This window comes from Carassius carassius, chromosome 10 (assembly GCF_963082965.1).
Source record: "Carassius carassius chromosome 10, fCarCar2.1, whole genome shotgun sequence".
In the NCBI taxonomy this organism is placed as follows: domain Eukaryota; kingdom Metazoa; phylum Chordata; class Actinopteri; order Cypriniformes; family Cyprinidae; genus Carassius; species Carassius carassius.
In genome coordinates this window covers 14,177,552-14,196,947 of record NC_081764.1, presented here as the reverse complement: position 1 = coordinate 14,196,947, position 19,396 = coordinate 14,177,552, and the positions used below count along the sequence as shown (strand labels likewise).

At 37.2% G+C, this 19,396-nt stretch overlaps 2 protein-coding genes across 12 annotated transcripts in view; one reads left to right on the top strand and one right to left on the bottom strand.

Annotated features, from left to right (window-relative positions):
• The window catches only part of LOC132151840 (dedicator of cytokinesis protein 7), a 48,538-nt gene extending 35,260 nt beyond the window's left edge, over positions 1–13,278 (top strand). For 6 of the 10 annotated variants that reach the window (XM_059560264.1, XM_059560263.1, XM_059560261.1 and 3 more), the window contains 13 exons: positions 142–300; positions 378–478; positions 921–1,113; positions 1,208–1,351; positions 2,180–2,311; positions 3,645–3,659; positions 7,748–7,873; positions 8,014–8,103; positions 8,203–8,439; positions 9,452–9,595; positions 11,507–11,613; positions 12,011–12,178; positions 12,822–13,278. In XM_059560264.1, the coding sequence (XP_059416247.1) occupies positions 142–300; positions 378–478; positions 921–1,113; positions 1,208–1,351; positions 2,180–2,311; positions 3,645–3,659; positions 7,748–7,873; positions 8,014–8,103; positions 8,203–8,439; positions 9,452–9,595; positions 11,507–11,613; positions 12,011–12,178; positions 12,822–12,864 (1,659 nt within the window). In that variant the 3' untranslated portion in view covers positions 12,865–13,278. Of the gene's footprint in view, positions 1–141; positions 301–377; positions 479–920; positions 1,114–1,207; positions 1,352–2,179; positions 2,312–3,644; positions 3,660–7,738; positions 7,874–8,013; positions 8,104–8,202; positions 8,440–9,451; positions 9,596–11,506; positions 11,614–12,010; positions 12,179–12,821 lie in introns of all 10 variants that reach the window. The other 4 variants (XM_059560265.1, XM_059560262.1, XM_059560259.1 and 1 more) reach the window with 1 other exon arrangement.
• Positions 13,279–13,395: 117 nt separating this feature from the next.
• Positions 13,396–19,163, bottom strand: LOC132151842 (ubiquitin carboxyl-terminal hydrolase 1-like). Of its 2 annotated transcripts, none has more exons than XM_059560267.1 (9): positions 19,005–19,163; positions 18,437–18,618; positions 18,215–18,341; positions 17,651–17,749; positions 17,138–17,304; positions 16,370–17,019; positions 15,545–15,709; positions 15,254–15,455; positions 13,396–14,946 (listed from the first exon to the last, which is right to left on the bottom strand). In XM_059560267.1, exons 2-9 carry the CDS (start codon positions 18,604–18,606, stop codon positions 14,196–14,198), a joined length of 2,331 nt encoding a protein of 776 aa, XP_059416250.1. In that variant the 5' UTR covers positions 18,607–18,618; positions 19,005–19,163; the 3' UTR covers positions 13,396–14,195. The 2 variants fall into 2 exon arrangements, with proteins under 2 accessions (XP_059416250.1, XP_059416251.1); XM_059560268.1 differs by lacking the exon at positions 19,005–19,163 and adding an exon at positions 18,701–18,915.
• Between the last annotated feature and the right edge of the window lie 233 nt (positions 19,164–19,396).

Below are 19,396 nucleotides of genomic sequence, written 5' to 3'. Positions count from 1 at the left end.
TTGAGTGTGTGTATATATACTAAATATTATATTTCTGTGAATATGTATTACTTAAATTTTTTAAACAGTATTTAGTCCGTTTATATTGTGTGTGTGTGTGTGTGTGTGTGTGTGTGTGTGTGTTTGTTCTCTTTTCTGCAGAACTTTGCACGAGTGAAAATGCAGGTGACCATGTCTCTTTCGTCTCTGGTGGGTACGTCCCAGAACTTCAATGAGGATTTTCTGCGGCGTTCACTCAAGACCATCCTCACATATGCAGAAGAGGACCTAGAGCTCAGAGAAACCACTTTTCCTGACCAGGTGAGGCCCAGAGATCTGTTTCCTCCATCTATTTACTAATTCCTGACACAAAACACTGATTTTATCTCTGGTTTCAGGTTCAAGATCTGGTGTTTAACCTGCACATGATTCTTTCGGACACTGTAAAAATGAAGGAACATCAAGAGGATCCAGAGATGCTAATTGATCTGATGTACAGGTATTGCTTCTTGCATTGCAGAATGGATTTAACATCACATTGTTTTATTAAGAGAACCATTTAATGTATTGGTATTAATGTATCTATTAAAGATAGTTAGAAAGTAACAGAAGATTTCTATTTCAAATAAATGCTTTTCTTCTGAACTTCATAATCTTTAAAGAAAATGAATTGTACTTTCCACAAATATCTTAATTTCTTAAGCACCAAATCAGCAAATTAGTATGATTTCTGAATGATCATGTGAAACTGAAGACCAGCGTAATTAAGAAAATTCAGCTTCTCAGGAACAATTTTTATTTTTAAATATATCAAATTGAAAACTGTTACTATTTTTACTATTTAACTTTACTATTTCCACTGTACTTTTGTCAAATGAATGCAGACCTGGTGAGCTTAAGTATTTATCAAGACAAAATAAAGTATTCTTTCTGTTATGTAGGATTGCTAAGGGCTACCAGACATCCCCAGATCTACGACTGACCTGGCTTCAAAATATGTCCGGGAAGCACTCCGAGAGGAATAATCATGCAGAGGCAGCCCAGTGCTTAGTACACAGCGCCGCCCTGGTGGCTGAGTACCTCAGCATGCTGGAGGACCGCAAGTACCTTCCTGTGGGCTGTGTCACCTTTCAGGTTCCTGCCGCACCCTGTGACACAGAGAATAAAGAGCAGTCGGTTACTCTTTTAATTGTTATATGTGTTATATGAGATGTTTGTCACACCACAGAACATTTCCTCTAATGTGCTGGAAGAATCTGCTGTGTCCGATGATGTGGTGTCCCCAGACGAGGAGGGCATCTGCTCTGGGAAGTACTTCACGGAGGCAGGATTAGTTGGGTTACTGGAACAGGCTGCAGCCTCCTTTTCTATGGTGTGTTATTTACTTTGACTAAATTCTGTCTGTTTTAAAGGAATAGTTCACGGCAATATAATTTTTTTTTTTTGATAATTTACTCCACTTTAGGCCATTCAAGATGTATTTGAAATTGGTTCTTCATCGTTACAGATTTGGAGAAATTTCGCTTCACTTGCTCACCAAAGGAACCTCTGAATTGAATGGGTGCCGTCAGAATGAGAGTTTAGACTGATAACAACATCACAATTATTCATGAATCCAGTCCATCAATTAATGTCTTGTGAAGTGAAAAGCTACATGTTTGTTATAAATAAATTTATTAAGACCTTTTTAACTTCAACTCGTTGCGTTAAAATTAAAAGTCCTCTATCCATTATATTGCTTTCTCCACTGAAAAAAGTTGTCAAAAAAGATATGTGCACAGATCACGCTACATTTACAAGTGAAAACAGTCCAAAACAGTTCTAAACAAACAAATATGTTGGTGGATTTGATGACAACAGAGAATGGTCTTTTTCAATGGAGGAAGCATTGATTGAAGGACTGGAGTTGTGACGATCAATTGTAGATTATTGCAATGTTTTTATCAGCTGTTTGGACTCTTCATTCTGATGGCACCCATTCACTGCAGATGATCCATTGGTGAGCACGTGAAGCTAAATTTCTCCAAATCTGTTCCAAGGAAGAAACAAACTCATCTAAATCTTGGAAGGCCTGAGGGTGTATACATTTTCATCAATTTTTTGGATTTCTTTTTTTTTGCGTGAATTATTACTATTAATTTATTTGTTTGCTTTTATGATATTTGGCTTGTTAAAGCAGTGTTTCATTATTTGTCTCCAGGCTGGTATGTATGAAGCAGTGAACGAAGTCTACAAAGTGCTCATTCCTATTCACGAGGCCAACAGGGATGCCAAGAAACTAGCCACTATTCATGGTAAACTTCAGGAAGCCTTTGGCAAAATTGTACACCAGGTAAATGCTTTTATTAAAAGGGTAGTTTTTAATGTTTTGGATCCTAAAATAAATGCTCCGTTTAGCCTCCTTATGCTGTAAAGCAGTATAAGAGAACAGGACTTTGTATTATTGCCCGAGTAATAGAAAGCAACAACCTGCCAGATATCTAACTTGGCAACATTTTGGTTGTGTATACACATCAACGTGATTTACGTGTGACACGTGAAAGAGACTTTGCATTACCAAAACTGCATGACTGATTATCTCTTTTACATCAGAGTGACTGTGTGGTGCTGTGAATGTGGGCTTCATTTAGTGAGATTTCCTGGGCGTTATGAATACTGTTCACACTGAGAAAAATATCTATAACGATAACTATATTAGAGTCCACACTGACACATAGTCTGTTTATAATAATTAAGCCATCTGCCACTGTAAATGCTGAAGCTCTTTACAGTCTGATGGATTCTGATTGGCTTTTTATAGTATAGAAATGTAAGTTATCATTTTGGTAACATTAAATACGTTATATTTTATAATTTTTATTTTTTATTTATTACATTCAGTCACATAGCAGACGCTTTTATCCAAAGCAATTAGAAATTAGGAAAATAGAAACAATCAAACATACAAAAGAGAAATAATTTATATATATATATATATATATATATATATATGTGTGTGTGTGTGTGTGTATATATATATGTATATATATATATATATATATTTGTTGTGATGTGGACTCTACTATTCTTTTTGGATTAGACTGGTTATTAAAAAGTTAAGGTCCTTTGTGGGAATGGGCCTTATATATTTCTCATGTATAGCACTGAACAACTAGTCTTGCTCCATTTAGGTTATTGATATGATTGATGCCTGAAATTGTGTGACTAATTGAGGAGAAGTGTGTTATAATTTTTGAGAGCAGTCATAATTGAAGTTTCCATACATTGAAGGAGGTATCCAGAATCTCAGAGACATAGGGGTGACCCTTTTGACCTGGGCTAACAAGCAGACACACAGGACACCCTAGCAACTGTGTTGCAACATGCTAAAAAATGAAACTAACACCATAGCAACTGTATAGAAACTTCCTGGCAACAACCCAGAAAACCTTAGCACCTTTCAACAAGCAAGAACGTTATTTCTTTTTCTTAAAAAAAAATGTAAAATATAGCTATTTTATATTATTGCATGCGGTATTCAGGGATGAAGGGTCGTGCATGGAAAATACAGTCTAATTAAGTTAGACCAGTGTTTCCTGTAATGTTTTGCAGTGAGTCTGGGCTTCTGAAGGGGGTGATTGTGACCTGTGTATGTTGATTTGTGCTGTATTCTCTCTGTTATACAGAGCACAGGCTGGGAGGTAGGTGCTGAACTTCATGGTTAATGCTTGGCCCATATGTGCAAGCTGTGGGCTTTATCATGACTCTCTTTGCTGTGAATTTGACCCATTAACCTTTTTAATGGACGTTTTCATTTCTTCGTCCATCCCTCCTTTTCTATTTCTGTGGGACTGCTGGCAGTGGTGTGTGGGCAGCAGCGTCCCTCTCCCTCTTCTCATCTTCCTCTCTTTCTCTTCTCTTTCTAGAGGAGAAACAATGTTAACATTGTCATTTTTGACAGGCCATGCATGGGAGCCACTGTTGCACTAATGACAGATTTATTAATGAATGCCTCATTTCACTCCCTCATCCTTCTCTCTCACTCGGTTTCATCAGTACTGCCATCTTTGTCTTCTTATCATGTCTCAAAAGCACAGGGTTCGATTTATGCGAGACGTGAATAACCTTGGAGTACTGGTTTGTCAAAAAAATGAAAGTCTGATCATATTTTACTCACCCTTGCATTGTTCCAAATGTGTAGGACTTTCTTTGTTCTATGGAATCATATAATATATAATATAATCTGAATCAGAATGGATCATATACGAAGATATTTTAAATATTAATGACTGGATCCTTGACTCAGTTTAACTTGAAAAGTTAATGAGTCCAATTCATTAATAAGTCATGTATATTATGTGAACTGGATCAGCTAAGTCATTGCAAAGATCAGCCTCAAAATAACAGTTTGACACTTATCATTTTTCTGTCACTTTGTTTTCCCTTGTTTTGTTTTTTGACAGCTTGACACCAACAGTCCTCATTTATTTTCATTATAGAGTGTCAACAGCTTCTGGAAGTACAATCCCAATGATTTTCACCATAGGAGAATCGAGTTTTAAAGATAACTTACTGCGAGCTCAGAGGTTTCTAATGGATGGCATATGCTTTTGTTAAAGTCATTAGTTCACATTTTCAACATTTTTTTAACAGCTGAATTTCTGGTAAAAAAAAAAAGAAAAAATTAAGCAATGAGAATGATGCAATGGGGTAAGCCTCCCTATGCTCTCAAAATAATAAAATATTTATAATGTGTGTATATATACAGTACAGACCAAAAGTTTGGACACACCTTCTCATTCAAAGAGTTTTCTTTATTTTCATGACTATGAAAATTGTAGAGTCACACTGAAGGCATCAAGGGCTATTTGACCAAGAAGAAGAGTGATGGGGTGCTGCGCCAGATGACCTGGCCTCCACAGTCACCGGACCTGAACCCAATCGAGATGGTTTAGGGTTGAGCTGGACCGCAGACAGAAGACAAAAGGGCCAACAAGTGCTAAGCATCTCTCTGGGAACTCCTTCAAGACTGTTGGAAGACCATTTCAGGTGACTACCTCTTGAAGCTCATCAAGAGAATGCCAAGAGTGTGCAAAGCAGTAATCAAAGCAAAAGGTGGTTACTTTGAAGAACCTAGAATATGACATATTTTCAGTTGTTTCACACTTTTTTTGTTATGTATATAATTCCATATATAATTCCACGTGTTAATTCATAGTTTTGATGCCTTCAGTGTGACTCTACAATTTTCATAGTCATGAAAATAAAGACAACTCTTTGAATGAGAAGGTGTGTCCAAACTTTTGGTCTGTACTGTATGTGCATATTTTGCAACAAACTTTTGTTTCTTAAATTAACAACTTTAATTTAATAAATTTATATTTCTCCATTTTTTTTATTTGGTTGATATTCACACACATACACAAAAAAAATAAATAATAATAAATAGCAATGAGGATAGTCTTCAAAAATATATCTTGCATTCCTCGGAAGAAAGAACATCATACAGGTTTGGAATGACATGAGTGTGAGTAAACAATGACAGAATTATTAATTTTGTTAACTATTTAGAAAATCAGCTGACGACTGAAAGAAGGGCCAGATGCATATTTGTAAACTATGCTTGTTTTTCCTCTAAAGGGATGTCATGTTGATCATCAGTTCGAAACATTCACATTCAAAGTGACGTCCAAGTGACCTTCCCTCTATATGAGCTTTGATTTCATTGCCAACTAAATCGACCCCTGAGTTCTCATTTACACCAATTTGTATACTAGTATTAATTTCACTTTATTAATTTATTGCATGGCAATGACTCAACAAAACCTTTGTATTTGACACGTATCGCAGCATCACAGCAGGAGTGGACTGTCTTTTAACTGTCCATTTAATAAAGATACTTAAGTGCACTTTTCTCTGCCTGCTTCTTCCTGATTGCATGTTTGTTGTTGAGTTATAGTCTTTTTGTGTTTGTTTTCTTTGTATAGTATTGATTTAAAGTAGTATTGCTGTTTGTTTTGTGTAAAAGAGTTTCCTGGTTTCCTGATTAAAATGTTCTGTTCTCTCCTTTTTTATTTCCCTGGTTGCTGACCCCTCCTCTTCCCACTTTAATTATTGTTTCTTGTGGTAAGTTCATAGTTCGAGGGTTTATTTCTGCAGCTTTTATGACTGAAAAAAAACATCACAGTGAACCGGAGAAGGGCTGAACCATCTCAGACACCTGCTAACCAGGTCCATGCGCAATCCGAACTCTGCAGATTTTCTTGAAATGTCCAGCATTCACACACTTTTACACATCTTTTACTCCTTACTGATTATTTATACATTTTGACTAATTTGAGTTTGCTTACTCTAGCTCGGTTTAACAAATTTTCCATTTAGGATTACTGATCATTTGTGTCTACACCCAGCTCTTTACAATCTGACCAACATTACATAGTCATGGTATTATTTTTAACTTGTTATTCTTTAATTGCTTACAATACATGTGATATATTACACAAGTTAGAAAATTATCATGGACTTTTTTTTATATATATCTTGTTACGACACTGACCAAAGTCTACATTGAGGCTGTTTGTTTTATTGTTATATTAGCATTAAGGTTGGTCTGCTTTGGTTCAGCCTGTATCTGCACCTGATTAATACTTCACTTCCTGTGTGAAGAGCACACGTTGACATGTTCCCAGCTCTGTACTTATACCCACCACTCGTTTTTCTTACTATGCTACTATGGCCAAACCTGTTTCTCCAGCACATGCTAATTCTATCTGACATTCTATTTCTATTGGCATAAGTGTTTCAGTTTGACGTTCTGTATAAGGCTACAGCAGCACGTTTGCTTTCTCACGAGGAGCTTTCTACTTGTGTTCCATTCTTTTTCTCTTCTTTGGAGTACAGTTGTTCACTTCCTCTTTAAGGACATCAGGTTGTCTCAGGTCGTCTTCCTGTTATGTTATTCTTTGCTAATACAGTTTACAGAGAAAGTCCCCACTTTGTTTTAGAACTGCTTCTTGCATCACTGTCCTCACGCTTGGCTCAAACTCTTTGAATTCAGATTTTGTGTCTGATGTGGAGATGCTCACTTTCTGTGCTGTTTCTTCTTATGACAGATAATAATAATATACACCATTGTAAAATAGTTGTTTTTGAAAGAAGTCTCTTATGCTCTGAAAGCCTGCATTTCTTTAATAAAATATAGTGTAAAAAGTAACATTTTAAAATACTACAATTTAAGATTACTCTTTTCTATTTTAATATATCGGTCTTTTATAACATGACAATGGCTTTACTGTACCTTCTGATTAATTTGATGCATAGATGAATAGTTTATTTATTTCAAAGAAAACCTTTGAACGGTTGTGTAACATTGAGAAACTATATAGAAGTTTGGAGTAATAATAATAAAAAAAGTTTTGCTGTGGAAAATATCCTCAAATGGTAGGTGTTTTTACTATGATAATGCTACTGTATTAGTGTCTGTTTTCCTGTATTTCACTGTTATTTGATTGCATCACTGTTTAAATGCCAGTGTGTTGAATGCAGGTTATTTATGTAAACATGTACCAGACAGTGTTTACATTGCTGCTGTCACTTGATAACTTGCTGCCAAGAAAAATAAATGTGTTTGCCTCGTTGCACTTTACCTTTCTTTGAGAAAGTGTTTTAAAGTGTAAAGTTTGAGTACCAACAGGATGTATTTTCGCATGTTTATCTGGTGTTTTTAAATGGCAGCTTTACTTCAAAGCACATTAGTAATTAACACATTTGTTTGTTTTAGGATGGAAAGCGGATGTTTGGCACCTATTTCAGAGTTGGATTTTACGGTTCTAAATTTGGTGACTTGGATGAGCAGGAGTTTGTCTACAAGGAGCCAGCTATCACCAAACTGGCAGAAATCTCACATCGGCTTGAGGTACAAGACCGTTTGCGTTTAAATTGTTTGCATGGGTGCATTTTTCTCTGATTTTATTCTCTGATGAAAGCAATTTTTTTTTTTTTTTTTTAGCACACATGCATAACCTCTCTAAATGTCTTATTTTTTCTTAATTCCAGGGTTTCTATGGTGAAAGGTTTGGTGAGGACCAAGTGGAAGTCATTAAAGATTCCAATCCAGTCGACAAGTGTAAATTGGACCCAAACAAGGTGCATTGAAAAATTGTGCTTTCTGAACATAAAAAATTGTGAAAATTAAATTGAAATGCTTTGCACAGAGAATAACAGATCATTACCCCCCCAATATAGGCCTTCATTCAGATCACATATGTTGAACCATATTTTGACACTTATGAAATGAAGGACCGCATCACGTACTTCGACAAGAATTACAACCTGCGCCGCTTCGTCTACTGCACGCCGTTCACACTCGATGGAAGAGCTCACGGTGACCTGCATGAACAGTTCAAACGAAAGACCATTCTCACTACCTCCCACGCTTTCCCCTACATCAAAACCCGCATCAACATCATCCACAAAGAGGAGGTAACTCAAACACACATGCTTTGTGAAAGCTTCTATGGGTATTCATGCTAGATGGAAATTGCATGACAAGTATCAAGAGCCTTTAAAAAGTCAATGGAATATAAATGTAGTACTTGTTCATTTAGTACCATGGTATACCAAATGAATGCCCAGTGTTATTTTAGTATTAAAGGAAAATTATGTCATGACTCACCCTCATGTCGTTCCAAACCCGTAAGAAATCCGTTCATCTTCGAAACACAGTTTAAGATATTTTAGATTTAGTCCGAGAGCTCTCAGTCCCTCCATTGAAACTGTGTGTACGGTCTACTGTCCATGTCCAGAAAGGTAAGAAAAACATCATCAAAGTAGTCCATGTGACATCAGAGGGTCAGTTAGAATTTTTTGAAGCATCGAAAATACATTTTGGTGCAAAAATAGCAAAAACTACGACTTTATTCAGCATTGTCTTCTCTTCCGTGTCTGTTGTGAGCGAGTTCAAAGCACTGCAGTTTGTGATATCCGGTTCGCGAACGAATCATTCGATGTAACCGGATCTTCTTGAACCAGTTCACCAAATCGAACTGAATTGTTTGAAACGGTTCGCGTTTCCAATACGCATTAATCCACAAATGACTTCAGCTGTTAACTTTTTTTAATGTGGCTGACAATCCCTCTGAGTTAAAACAAACCAATATCCCGGAGTAATTCATTTACTCAAACAGTACACTGACTGAACTGCTGTGAAGAGAGAACTGAAGATGAACACCGAGTCAAGCCAGATAACGAACGAAAGATTGACTCGTTCTCGATTATATATTTCTATTTAGATTTATTTTCATTTCAATTTTAGTATTTCAGTTTGTAAAATATTAATTTCATTTATAAAAATATATTATTTTTAAATATTTCAGAAAATATTTATATATATATAGTTTGACTTCAGCTTTATTTCAATTTTAATAAGACTGAATGCCGCAGTGTTTTTGTAAGGTTAAGGGAAGATATTAATATATTATTATTTGTTTTTCAGATCATCTCCACGCCAATTGAAGTAGCCATTGAGGATATGCAGAAGAAGACACAGGAGCTGGCTTTTGCAACACATCAGGACCCATCCGATGCCAAAATGTTACAGATGGTTCTGCAGGGGTCTGTTGGCACCACTGTTAACCAGGTGACTAGTTGAGCCTGTGCACTTAATAATACAGTCGTGGCCAAAAGTTTTGAGAATTACATAAATATTGGAAATTGGAAAAGTTGCTGCTTAAGTTTTTATAATAGCAATTTGCATATACTCCAGAATGTTATGAAGAGTGATCAGATGAATTGCATTGTCCTTTTTTGCCATGAAAATTAACAATCCCAAAAGAACCTTTCCACTGCATTTCATTGCTGTCATTAAAGGACCTGCTGAGATCATTTCAGTAATCGTCTTGTTAACTCAGGTGAGAATGTTGACGAGCACAAGGCTGGAGATCATTATGTCAGGCTGATTGGGTTAGAATGGCAGACTTGACATGTTAAAAGGAGGGTGATGCTTGAAATCATTGTTCTTCCATTGTTAACCATGGTGACCTGCAAAGAAACGCCTGCAGCCATCATTGTGTTGCATAAAAATGGCTTCACAGGCAAGGATATTGTGGCTACTAAGATTGCACCTAAATCAACAATTTAGAGGATCATCAAGAACTTCAAGGAAAGAGGTTCAATTCTTGTAAAGAAGGCTTCAGGGCGTCCAAGAAAGTCCAGCAAGCGCCAGGATCGTCTCCTAAAGAGGATTCAGCTGCGGGATCGGAGTGCCACCAGTGCAGAGCTTGCTCAGGAATGGCAGCAGGCAGGTGTGAGCGCATCTGCACGCACAGTGAGGCCAAGACTTTTGGAAGATGGCCTGGTGTCAAGAAGGGCAGCAAAGAAGCCACTTCTCTCCAAAAAAAACATCAGGGACAGATTGATCTTCTGCAGAAAGTATAGTGAATGGACTGCTGAGGACTCCGGCAAAGTCATGTTCTCCGATGAAGCCCCTTTCCGATTGTTTGGGGCATCTGGAAAAAGGCTTGTCCGGAGAAGAAAAGGTGAGCGCTACCATCAGTCCTGTGTCATGCCAACAGTAAAGCATCCAGACACCATTCATGTGTGGGGTTGCTTCTCATCCAAGGGAGTGGGCTCACTCACAATTCTGCCCAAAAACACAGCCATGAATAAAGAATGGTACCAAAACACCCTCCAACAGCAACTTCTTCCAACAATCCAACAACAGTTTGGTGAAGAACAATGCATTTTCCAGCACGATGGAGCACCGTGCCATAAGGCAAAAGTGATAACTAAGTGGCTCGGGGAGCAGAATGTTGAAATTTTGGGTCCATGGCCTGGAAACTCCCCAGATCTTAATCCCATTGAGAACTTGTGGACAATCCTCAAGAGGCGGGTGGACAAACAAAAACCCACTAATTCTGACAAACTCCAAGAAGTGATTATGAAAGAATGGGTTGCTATCAGTCAGGATTTGGCCCAGAAGTTGATTGAGAGCATGCCCAGTCGAATTGCAGAGGTCCTGAAAAAGAAGGGCCAACACTGCAAATACTGACTCTTTGCATAAATGTAATTGTCGATAAAAGCCTTTGAAACGTATGAAGTGCTTGTAATTATATTTCAATACATCACAGAAACAACTGAAACAAAGATCTAAAGGCAGTTTAGCAGCAAACTTTTTGAAAACTAATATTTATGTAATTCTCAAAACCTTTGGCCACGACTGTACATATGAAGCATCACCGTTTTTACCTCCTGGATTAATTTTGAATTTTAATGACACAGTAATGGTACATAACTTATTATCTGTAAATTCAACCCCCAGAAAGTGTATTATTTCATTGCCATGTAGTAGGCCTACTGCCCATTACTTGAATAATGTAGTTACTTAAATAATTAAAACACTCACACATAATTTTTTAACCAGTTGCTTGTCCATTTTGGCATTACTGAACAGCCAAATATCAGTGCAAATTGCGTGATGAAAGAGTCAGTGGTAAAATGAGTAAATAATTTGAATGATTCTAACCAATGTATGTATTATACTTCTCTACAGGGCCCTCTCGAGGTGGCCCAGGTGTTTCTGTCTGAGATCCCAAGCGATCCTAAACTCTACAGACACCATAATAAACTAAGACTGTGCTTCAAAGACTTCACAAAGAGGTTTGATTCCAGATGCTCTCACACTACATTGACATTGACTCCAGTAGTCCAACTACTAACATCACATTAATCATAAAATATTACATTATGTATACAGGTCAACTATTCTCCCAAAAACAATTGCTTTATTGCAGTCCATGTGAATGTTGCTGGTTTTGCACGGTTGTATGACAAGTTATTTTAATTGTTAAGTGGTAATAATACAGTGGGTATTATTACCACTTAACAATTAAAATAACTTGTCATACAACCGTGCAAAACCAGCAACATTCAGTAATACAATCAGATCTTGGAATTGCCTACATGGAAAAATGCCATGTTACATTTCCAATAGGGTGAACTGACTTCCCTTCAGGAGGCTTGAATTAAACCCTGTAACCTTCAATAACCCCCCTAGATGTGAAGATGCCCTTCGCAAAAATAAGAGTCTGATTGGTCCAGACCAGAAAGAGTATCAGAGGGAACTGGAGAGGAACTACCACCGATTGAAAGAAGCTCTGCAGCCTCTCATTAACAGGAAGATCCCACAACTCTACAAACCTGTGGTACAGGTCAACTCACATAGGTCAGACAATTAAAATGATGTCAAAAGCTGTTAAGAATGTCCTATATACCGATAAACTAGCTTATTTTGCAGGAACTTGGTTTACCAAACTAACGTTTGAATGAATGAATAATGGTGGGAGCTGCCCCCTCAAATCTTAATATTTAAATCAATGGGCCATTAATATTTTAGTAATACATCATCAAATGGTTCACTGTAAAGCACACAACATTTGTTAAGTTTCTTTAATATTAAAGCAACACTGTCATTTAAGTTGTAATGCAAATATTGCAGAATGAATAGAAATTCCATCATTAAATCAAATTGAATTGAGGCCTTGTGAATTAAAACTTAAAGTCAGGAAATGGGCCTTCATAGCCTGGTCTATTTTGTGAAATACATCAACGACAATATTGGTTGCTCATATTGGATGACACTTGGATATACTTCTTCGTATTACATAATTTTCCAAAAAGGTGTTTTAAATTTACTTAATTTCTTTTTTTCCATTTTAACAAGCAGCAAAAGGACAGCTTGAGAAGGTAGTCAAGTTGTTGGCGAGCATATTTATAAAAATAAATAAAAGTTGTTGACCATTAAAGTTTTGTTTCCTCAGGAATATCTAATACTCCTTTTATAACATTTTTTTTTCTTTTTATTTCAGAGACTCTTTTAGCAGAATGAGCCTTCGCAAGCTAGACATGTGAAGACTGAAGAAATAAAAAGAACAAATGCAATTATTTATTTGTATATATCAAAAATACATCCTCACAAAATCAGTGTTTCTGCCATAGAAAAAAAAAAGTTAAGTGTTAAGACATTTGGTACATCATTCCAATTTTGTATTAGCTTACGAAAAAGGCCTGTTACATGATCCTAAGTACTGATGATGAATTTAGCATACAATGTGTCAAACCTGTATTCAATTACTGTGTGCACTTTTTTTTAATTTAAATGTATTATTTTTTACTTCATCCCAGTGCATTTTCAATATTTACGGTACAACTTAAGAGTTTATTTAATCCTTACAGAAAACGCAAAAAAGGTGAAAAACTTTTTTTCAGCATTATGTACCTTTTGTTTACTTTAAATATTTTACTAAATAAATACTCTTAACCATTCCACTGTGTTGTTAAAGAAACTGCACCAAAATACTTTTTTCTATGTTGATGTTTTAATGTGGTAAGAATCTATATTACCAGGTAATAGAAAAATATTTACATTTTCCCTGCCCCAAATATACAACAGAACATAAGAGATTATTTTGAATTGACTTATTTATTGCTCAGAGTTCACACTGTAATGGCAGGGCCTTCTCACAAGATGGGAAAGAAAAGCTTATTAGACTGGACCGAGGTATGGCTGATAAACTTTAATCTAGAAAAATAGGTCACTTTATCCCTGTGGTCATTTATAGACAATTAATACACTTGTGAGGTTGACCACCTTTCAAACAAAATTTGATTATCTGTGTGCAAATGGTCTGCAGTGGGGGAACAGAACACATTGCCTGTGCCTTTTAGTATATATAAAAAAAAAAAAATTAAGAGGTCATTGTGAAATCTACTCTGGGTTTGTAAGCAATTAATAACACCTTCCAAAACAGGGACATCAAAAATGTGAATTTATATTTGAGACAAAACCCAAACGATTTTAAAAATATATAGAAAATTTCAGTGCACAAGAAATCATCTTCGAGTTTCTATGGAATGCTTGAAAGTATAGGAAAACTGTAATATGCACTATAATAAGTGCCAAGTTGCATTTGCATAAGTGTCACTGAAAAGCAGATGACATGAACTCACTGAACACGAAGAAAGTAAAGTACAAAAACAGTAAGACTAAAAAAAAAAAAAAAAAAAAAGACAAATGTCATAGCCTTGAAAGATTCCCATCGGCTTTTCACTGACTGACACTTGTTACACAAACACATTTGACTTGCTTTTCCAGTTACCTGCAAACATACTTTCAGAGTCCATGTCTTACCAGTAAAAATTAGTAATTGAGTGGAGTGTCCATATCCAATTGGCTGTTTTTACTAAGAGACTCTCTTGTAGAAGAGCAGGTAGGGTGTAGATGTGGAGCAAGTCTCAGGGGAACAGGCTCTGAGGAAGTCCTCTTCTTCAAAGAGTCTCACTTCAGAGTCATCAAACAGCATCCACTTTCCCTCAAAGTCCAAAAGGTTTCGCAGAGCAAGGTCAAAATTCACCTGGGTCCCATCGCCCATAGCTTCAACTTCCTCTTCCTCTTTCTTCACTGCGTTCTGAAGCAGAGAACCTGCGGCACGACTGGCTAAGCTGGAAGCCTTCTCAGGATTGGTTTGACTGCTGTTGCTGAGCTCATAACTGGTGACGCTCCTCTGTCCTCCTAAAAGCCCAACACCCTCAGAGCACCTCTTGCTTCCTGATTTGCTGGACATGCTTGTTGTTGCGCTGGCTCTAGCCACATTTTGCCCTCTGCCAGACAAGCTGAAAGACACCTCACCGTCATCATATTCTGTTTGAGGTCCCTCTTCTTTCTTCGGTTTCATGATTTCCTCTTGGTCTCGGTTTTGCTCGTCATCCTGAGACTGAAGCCTGAGAGTGGTACGATGGAGATCCATCATGCGGATGTAAGTGGTGTAGTGACCACTGCTGATGGTTACTCCGCTGTGCATGACCACGGCAAAGAGCTCATAGTGATGGCTCTGGTCTGGAGAATCCGGCTGAGTGCACCACTCATGCAGGGAAAGTTTGAGTGGGGTCTGCAGAGGAGTATTCACCTTGGAAAGGCCAGCATAAGGGTCCATCCTAAACAGTGAAGATGATTTTACCAACTTCTTAATGCACATATTGTTAACTTTAAAAAGACTGGGCTATTTGTCATCTTTTCAAGGTTTTTTTTTCCCCCAAGACATGCTAATTCCTAAACATTTTCACCCTGATTCTTAATGAATCAGAGTGTCTAATGAATCAACACTCTGAATCTTAATGTTTTCTTTCTTTCTTTCTTTTTTCTGCTGTAATAAACAATGGAAAAAGACTCAATTTACTGTGTCCTACAGGACTTCCATAGTTCCAAGATCGGAAACAAGCATTAAAATCAGAAGATACATACTCAGAGCCATTGGCAGCAAAGCATTTCAGGTGGATTGTGATGACTTCTGGTGTTTTGTCAAACAGAAGACTTCTCTCAGCTTCTGTGTAGTGATGACAGGTCTCACAGAAATATTTATCTTGACCCACAATCCGCTCCACAGACGCAAATTGAGATATGGCCCACTTTAGAGTTTTCAGCTCAGGCTTGGGATCTGGAGAAACTGAAAAAGGAGGATACAGTCCTAAATTATCTAACCAGCATCCTAAAGTGTTGACTGATAGACAAACACAGATGGATTCAAACACTCACTCTCAGAACTGGAGTCAGAGGAGCTGTTCTCGTCCTCTTGCACAGGTACACTGATGTCTTGAAAGTCCTCTCTCCGCTCTGTGAAACACTCACATTCCAGGCAGCGTGTCCGCAGCACCAGCTGACCCTGGAACATCCACTTCAGCACATCCAGTCCTGACTGATCTAATTACACAACGTTGGCAAATTCTTTAGTTATGGAAGTTATTGATCACAAATGTAGAGCCCCAAACATAACATGGATATATATATATATACATACATACATGGTCCCAAATTAAGAATTTGCTCCCTCGTTTTAGTAAATTGTGGCTACATTGTACTAATTTGTTCCATCATTTTTAATTAAAACAAGAGAACAAGTTAGTACAGTGTGGCTGCGATTTACTATCAAGGGAATAAATTAGGTTGTGGGAACAAATTCTGTTTGTGGCCACGATTTAATTAAAACTAGGGGAAATCCTTCATTTGTAGCCACAAAAAAATATATTTTTGTCCTCATGTCTGGGGCTCCAATCAAATTACAAAAGTAAATAACATTTGAAAAGCTAGATGTTTAATTGATGCTCATTGGTTCGTTGCAGTTAACTTTTGTAAATTCTCAGTTTACACCTTACCACCATATATTTACAATAATTTACAATCTCAGTTCCAAAATATACATACAATCAATTTGTCCAGTTAATAGAACACATTATATTGCAAAATAATTAGTCAAATATTTAAATGTTTATTTATTTGCTATCCCATTTGCCAATACTTACTTAAAAAATAAAAAAAGCAGCTAGGAAATTGGTCCCAATTTTGATTGTGTAAGATATATACCTTTATTCTTTTCCAGACTCTGTTTATCTTCTTGAGTTCTGCTCTCATTCACAGTGGTATCCTTCTCCTGCTTCTCTTGGACACTACACTCTGATTTCTCCTTGGTCTCCCCTTTTCCTCCCACATGTGAAGTAATTCGTCCCATGCTGCGGAACTTCGAGAAGATGCTAGGCTGCTTCCCAGATGGCTTCAACCAGCCCAGCTTCCCTCTCCTTGTCCTCTTGCCCACCTCTTTTGGGGGACTGTCATTCTTCTCCTCCTCTGTGGTGCTCCCCCTGTCCTTCTCTTGCTCTTTTTCTTGCTCTTCTGTTCCATTCCTCTGGTCAGAACTCTCTGTGGTTATGTCACTGGAGGACTTTCGTTTTGAGCGGGTCATAGGCACGTTCTCCTCATTTTTCTTTGATTTACTTTGAGATTTTGGCTTTTTCTTAGCATTGCCTGCTTCCGTGTCACTCTTTCTCTTTCCGCTCAACTGGCCATCAGAGCTCCCATCATCCTCATGGGTGGAATCCCCCATTCCATTGCTTATTGTGTTGTCTGTTTGCTCTTTTTTGATATTGTCACAGGCCTCCTGGATGTTAGCAAGGATGCACTGCAGCACCTCCTGTGCATCATGCTGCAAGTAACCCTCATACATTGGATTAAGCTGCCTGCAATGGAGAGATCATACAGATTTGTTTGGAAACTCATAAAAAAAATTCTTAACTTCCTGAGAGGTTTAAATGTCTTTTCAATGTCCCTGAATGATGCTCTGGCCCACAGCATTACCTGAGTGTGTTAAGCAGCTTGCGAGGTGGTGTGGCAAGTTCTCCATCACTGTATTTTTCCGGGTTAAGCAGGAAGCTGGATTGCAACTGTTCCAAAGAAGAGATGAGGCTGTGGAAACTACCCAGCAGCTCCATTGGAACATGTAGTGTGTTCTCACCAGTGTCCCCCTGATAACATAAAAACATGTAATCAATTATAATAAAGGAAAAAATGTCTGACTTGTTTCATCAATGATCAAGAAATACTAATACTGCATGAGACCTGCTCACATAAAGGAGGGGCATTATATTTCCTATCTTTCATTTAAGAATTTCACTGCCTGTCATTAACCCCCCCCCCCCCCCCCCCCATTTATATATATATATATATATATATATATATATATATATATATATATATCCTAAATCTTTTACCTGAAGACAAAAGCTCAAACAAATTAGTACTAATATATATATTTTTACATGCATAAGCAATGTAAAGGAAAACACTTCTTAAAAGATTAAATTTTCCAACCTCATTTTTGGCACCATCTTCTTGCTGCTTGTCTTTCATCTTAGCCAACAGACACAAAGATTTGATGGCCTCTTTAAAACCAGGACAATAATATAAAACCTGCAAATGTAAGAAGGGTAAAACATTTAAACCTACTAAAAAATTTAATAGGATCCAAACTACTGTAGTGTTTTTTTGTGTATGTACATACACATATACATTAAATATATATATATATATATATGCTGTTTGATTTCTAGTATTTTTATGGATTATAGATTTTTTAAAAAAATTAAAAAGACATCCAAAATACCCTCTATAAAATCCTTTATGTAAACAAAATTAAATTGAACAATTTTAACAGATTTATGTTCTGGATATGAATGCACATGAGTGCATATTTAATCAGATATTGGACAATTTACATATTTTTAGATAACATTTCAGAAAACCTGTAATGCAAAATAACTGATTCATGCATTATGATTTTATATATTGGTTAAAATTTCACTCTATTCACTTGCGGTGTCCTGCCTTGAAAATAGTGTCATAAACAATACATGAACAGTAAGTTAAACAGTATACCTGAAGGATGCTGTTCAGATAGCAGGTGTTCCCCAAATTGTTAAGCCCAACGAAGGGTACCAGGCTTTCACGCTTCTCACAAGTAAGAGGAGATGATGGGCAAGGCACTGGCACAACCTGGTCATGACTTAAGGGGGACAAGTGAGAATAATTAGGGAAAAAAATAATATGGTGTTTTGAAATACAAGCTGTATTTGATAGCCCAACAACAACATTCCATACTTAGTAGTCTCTTCTGGTTCTGCGGTACTGGTGTCTTCTGTAGGGGCCTCTGAGAAGTCCAGGGCTCGTTTGGTGTCCTTCTTCTGGAAGAATCTCAGAGAGAGTTTGCTCTTCTTCACAGGACTGCCAACTGCAGCCACCACTCCACCTTCACTGTGCAGCACGGGCATTTTGACTATTCACTATAGAAGATGAAAGAGAAACCAAAGCAAACGTCGGAAAACGAAACAAACTCAATCAAAACATTTACGATCAGCCACATACCGCGTGAAAGCCTTGAACTCAATTTGCCCTAGAAAATAACAGAAGCGTGTTCTGCTACGAATATACCTTTAACTACCAACCTTTTATTTATATATAATCGCTTAGTGATGAATACTCGCGTCATATGATCTCGAGACTCTTAGTTTGAACATTTATTTTATTCATATGCATGAAGGCACATATATAGCAGCGTAGCTAACTGAGTAACGTTAGCCGCCCAGCCCACACAACACGCGCGTTTATTTCATCAAGAGTACTTCAGAGTCACGAAATTAAAAAAAAAAGCTACATTTAATGGTCTTACCTGACTAGTCTTATTATGCACGCGTCACATTTTCGAAAAATACAATCCCAAGTACGCAGTTTCGGTTTAAATACACACAAACTTGACAACCGCGCCTACTGTAGAACTTGGCGCTTTTTCCCCGACTGAGATTCCTCCGCTACTGCCTGAACAAAAGGACGTGGTAGAATGAACTGTGAAATTAAAGAAGGAGAACCGCCATGGACAGTATGATTAAATACGTATTTTTTAGTTTAAGAAAATATAGTTTTTTTTCAAAACTATGAATAAAAATCAATATATTAATGTTGGCATCATTTTGGACAACTACGCCCCCTGATATACGTGGAGACTGCCATTTTAAACCGATCTGAGATCAGTAAAGTGTGGGCTTGTAAACTCCTTGCGGTTTG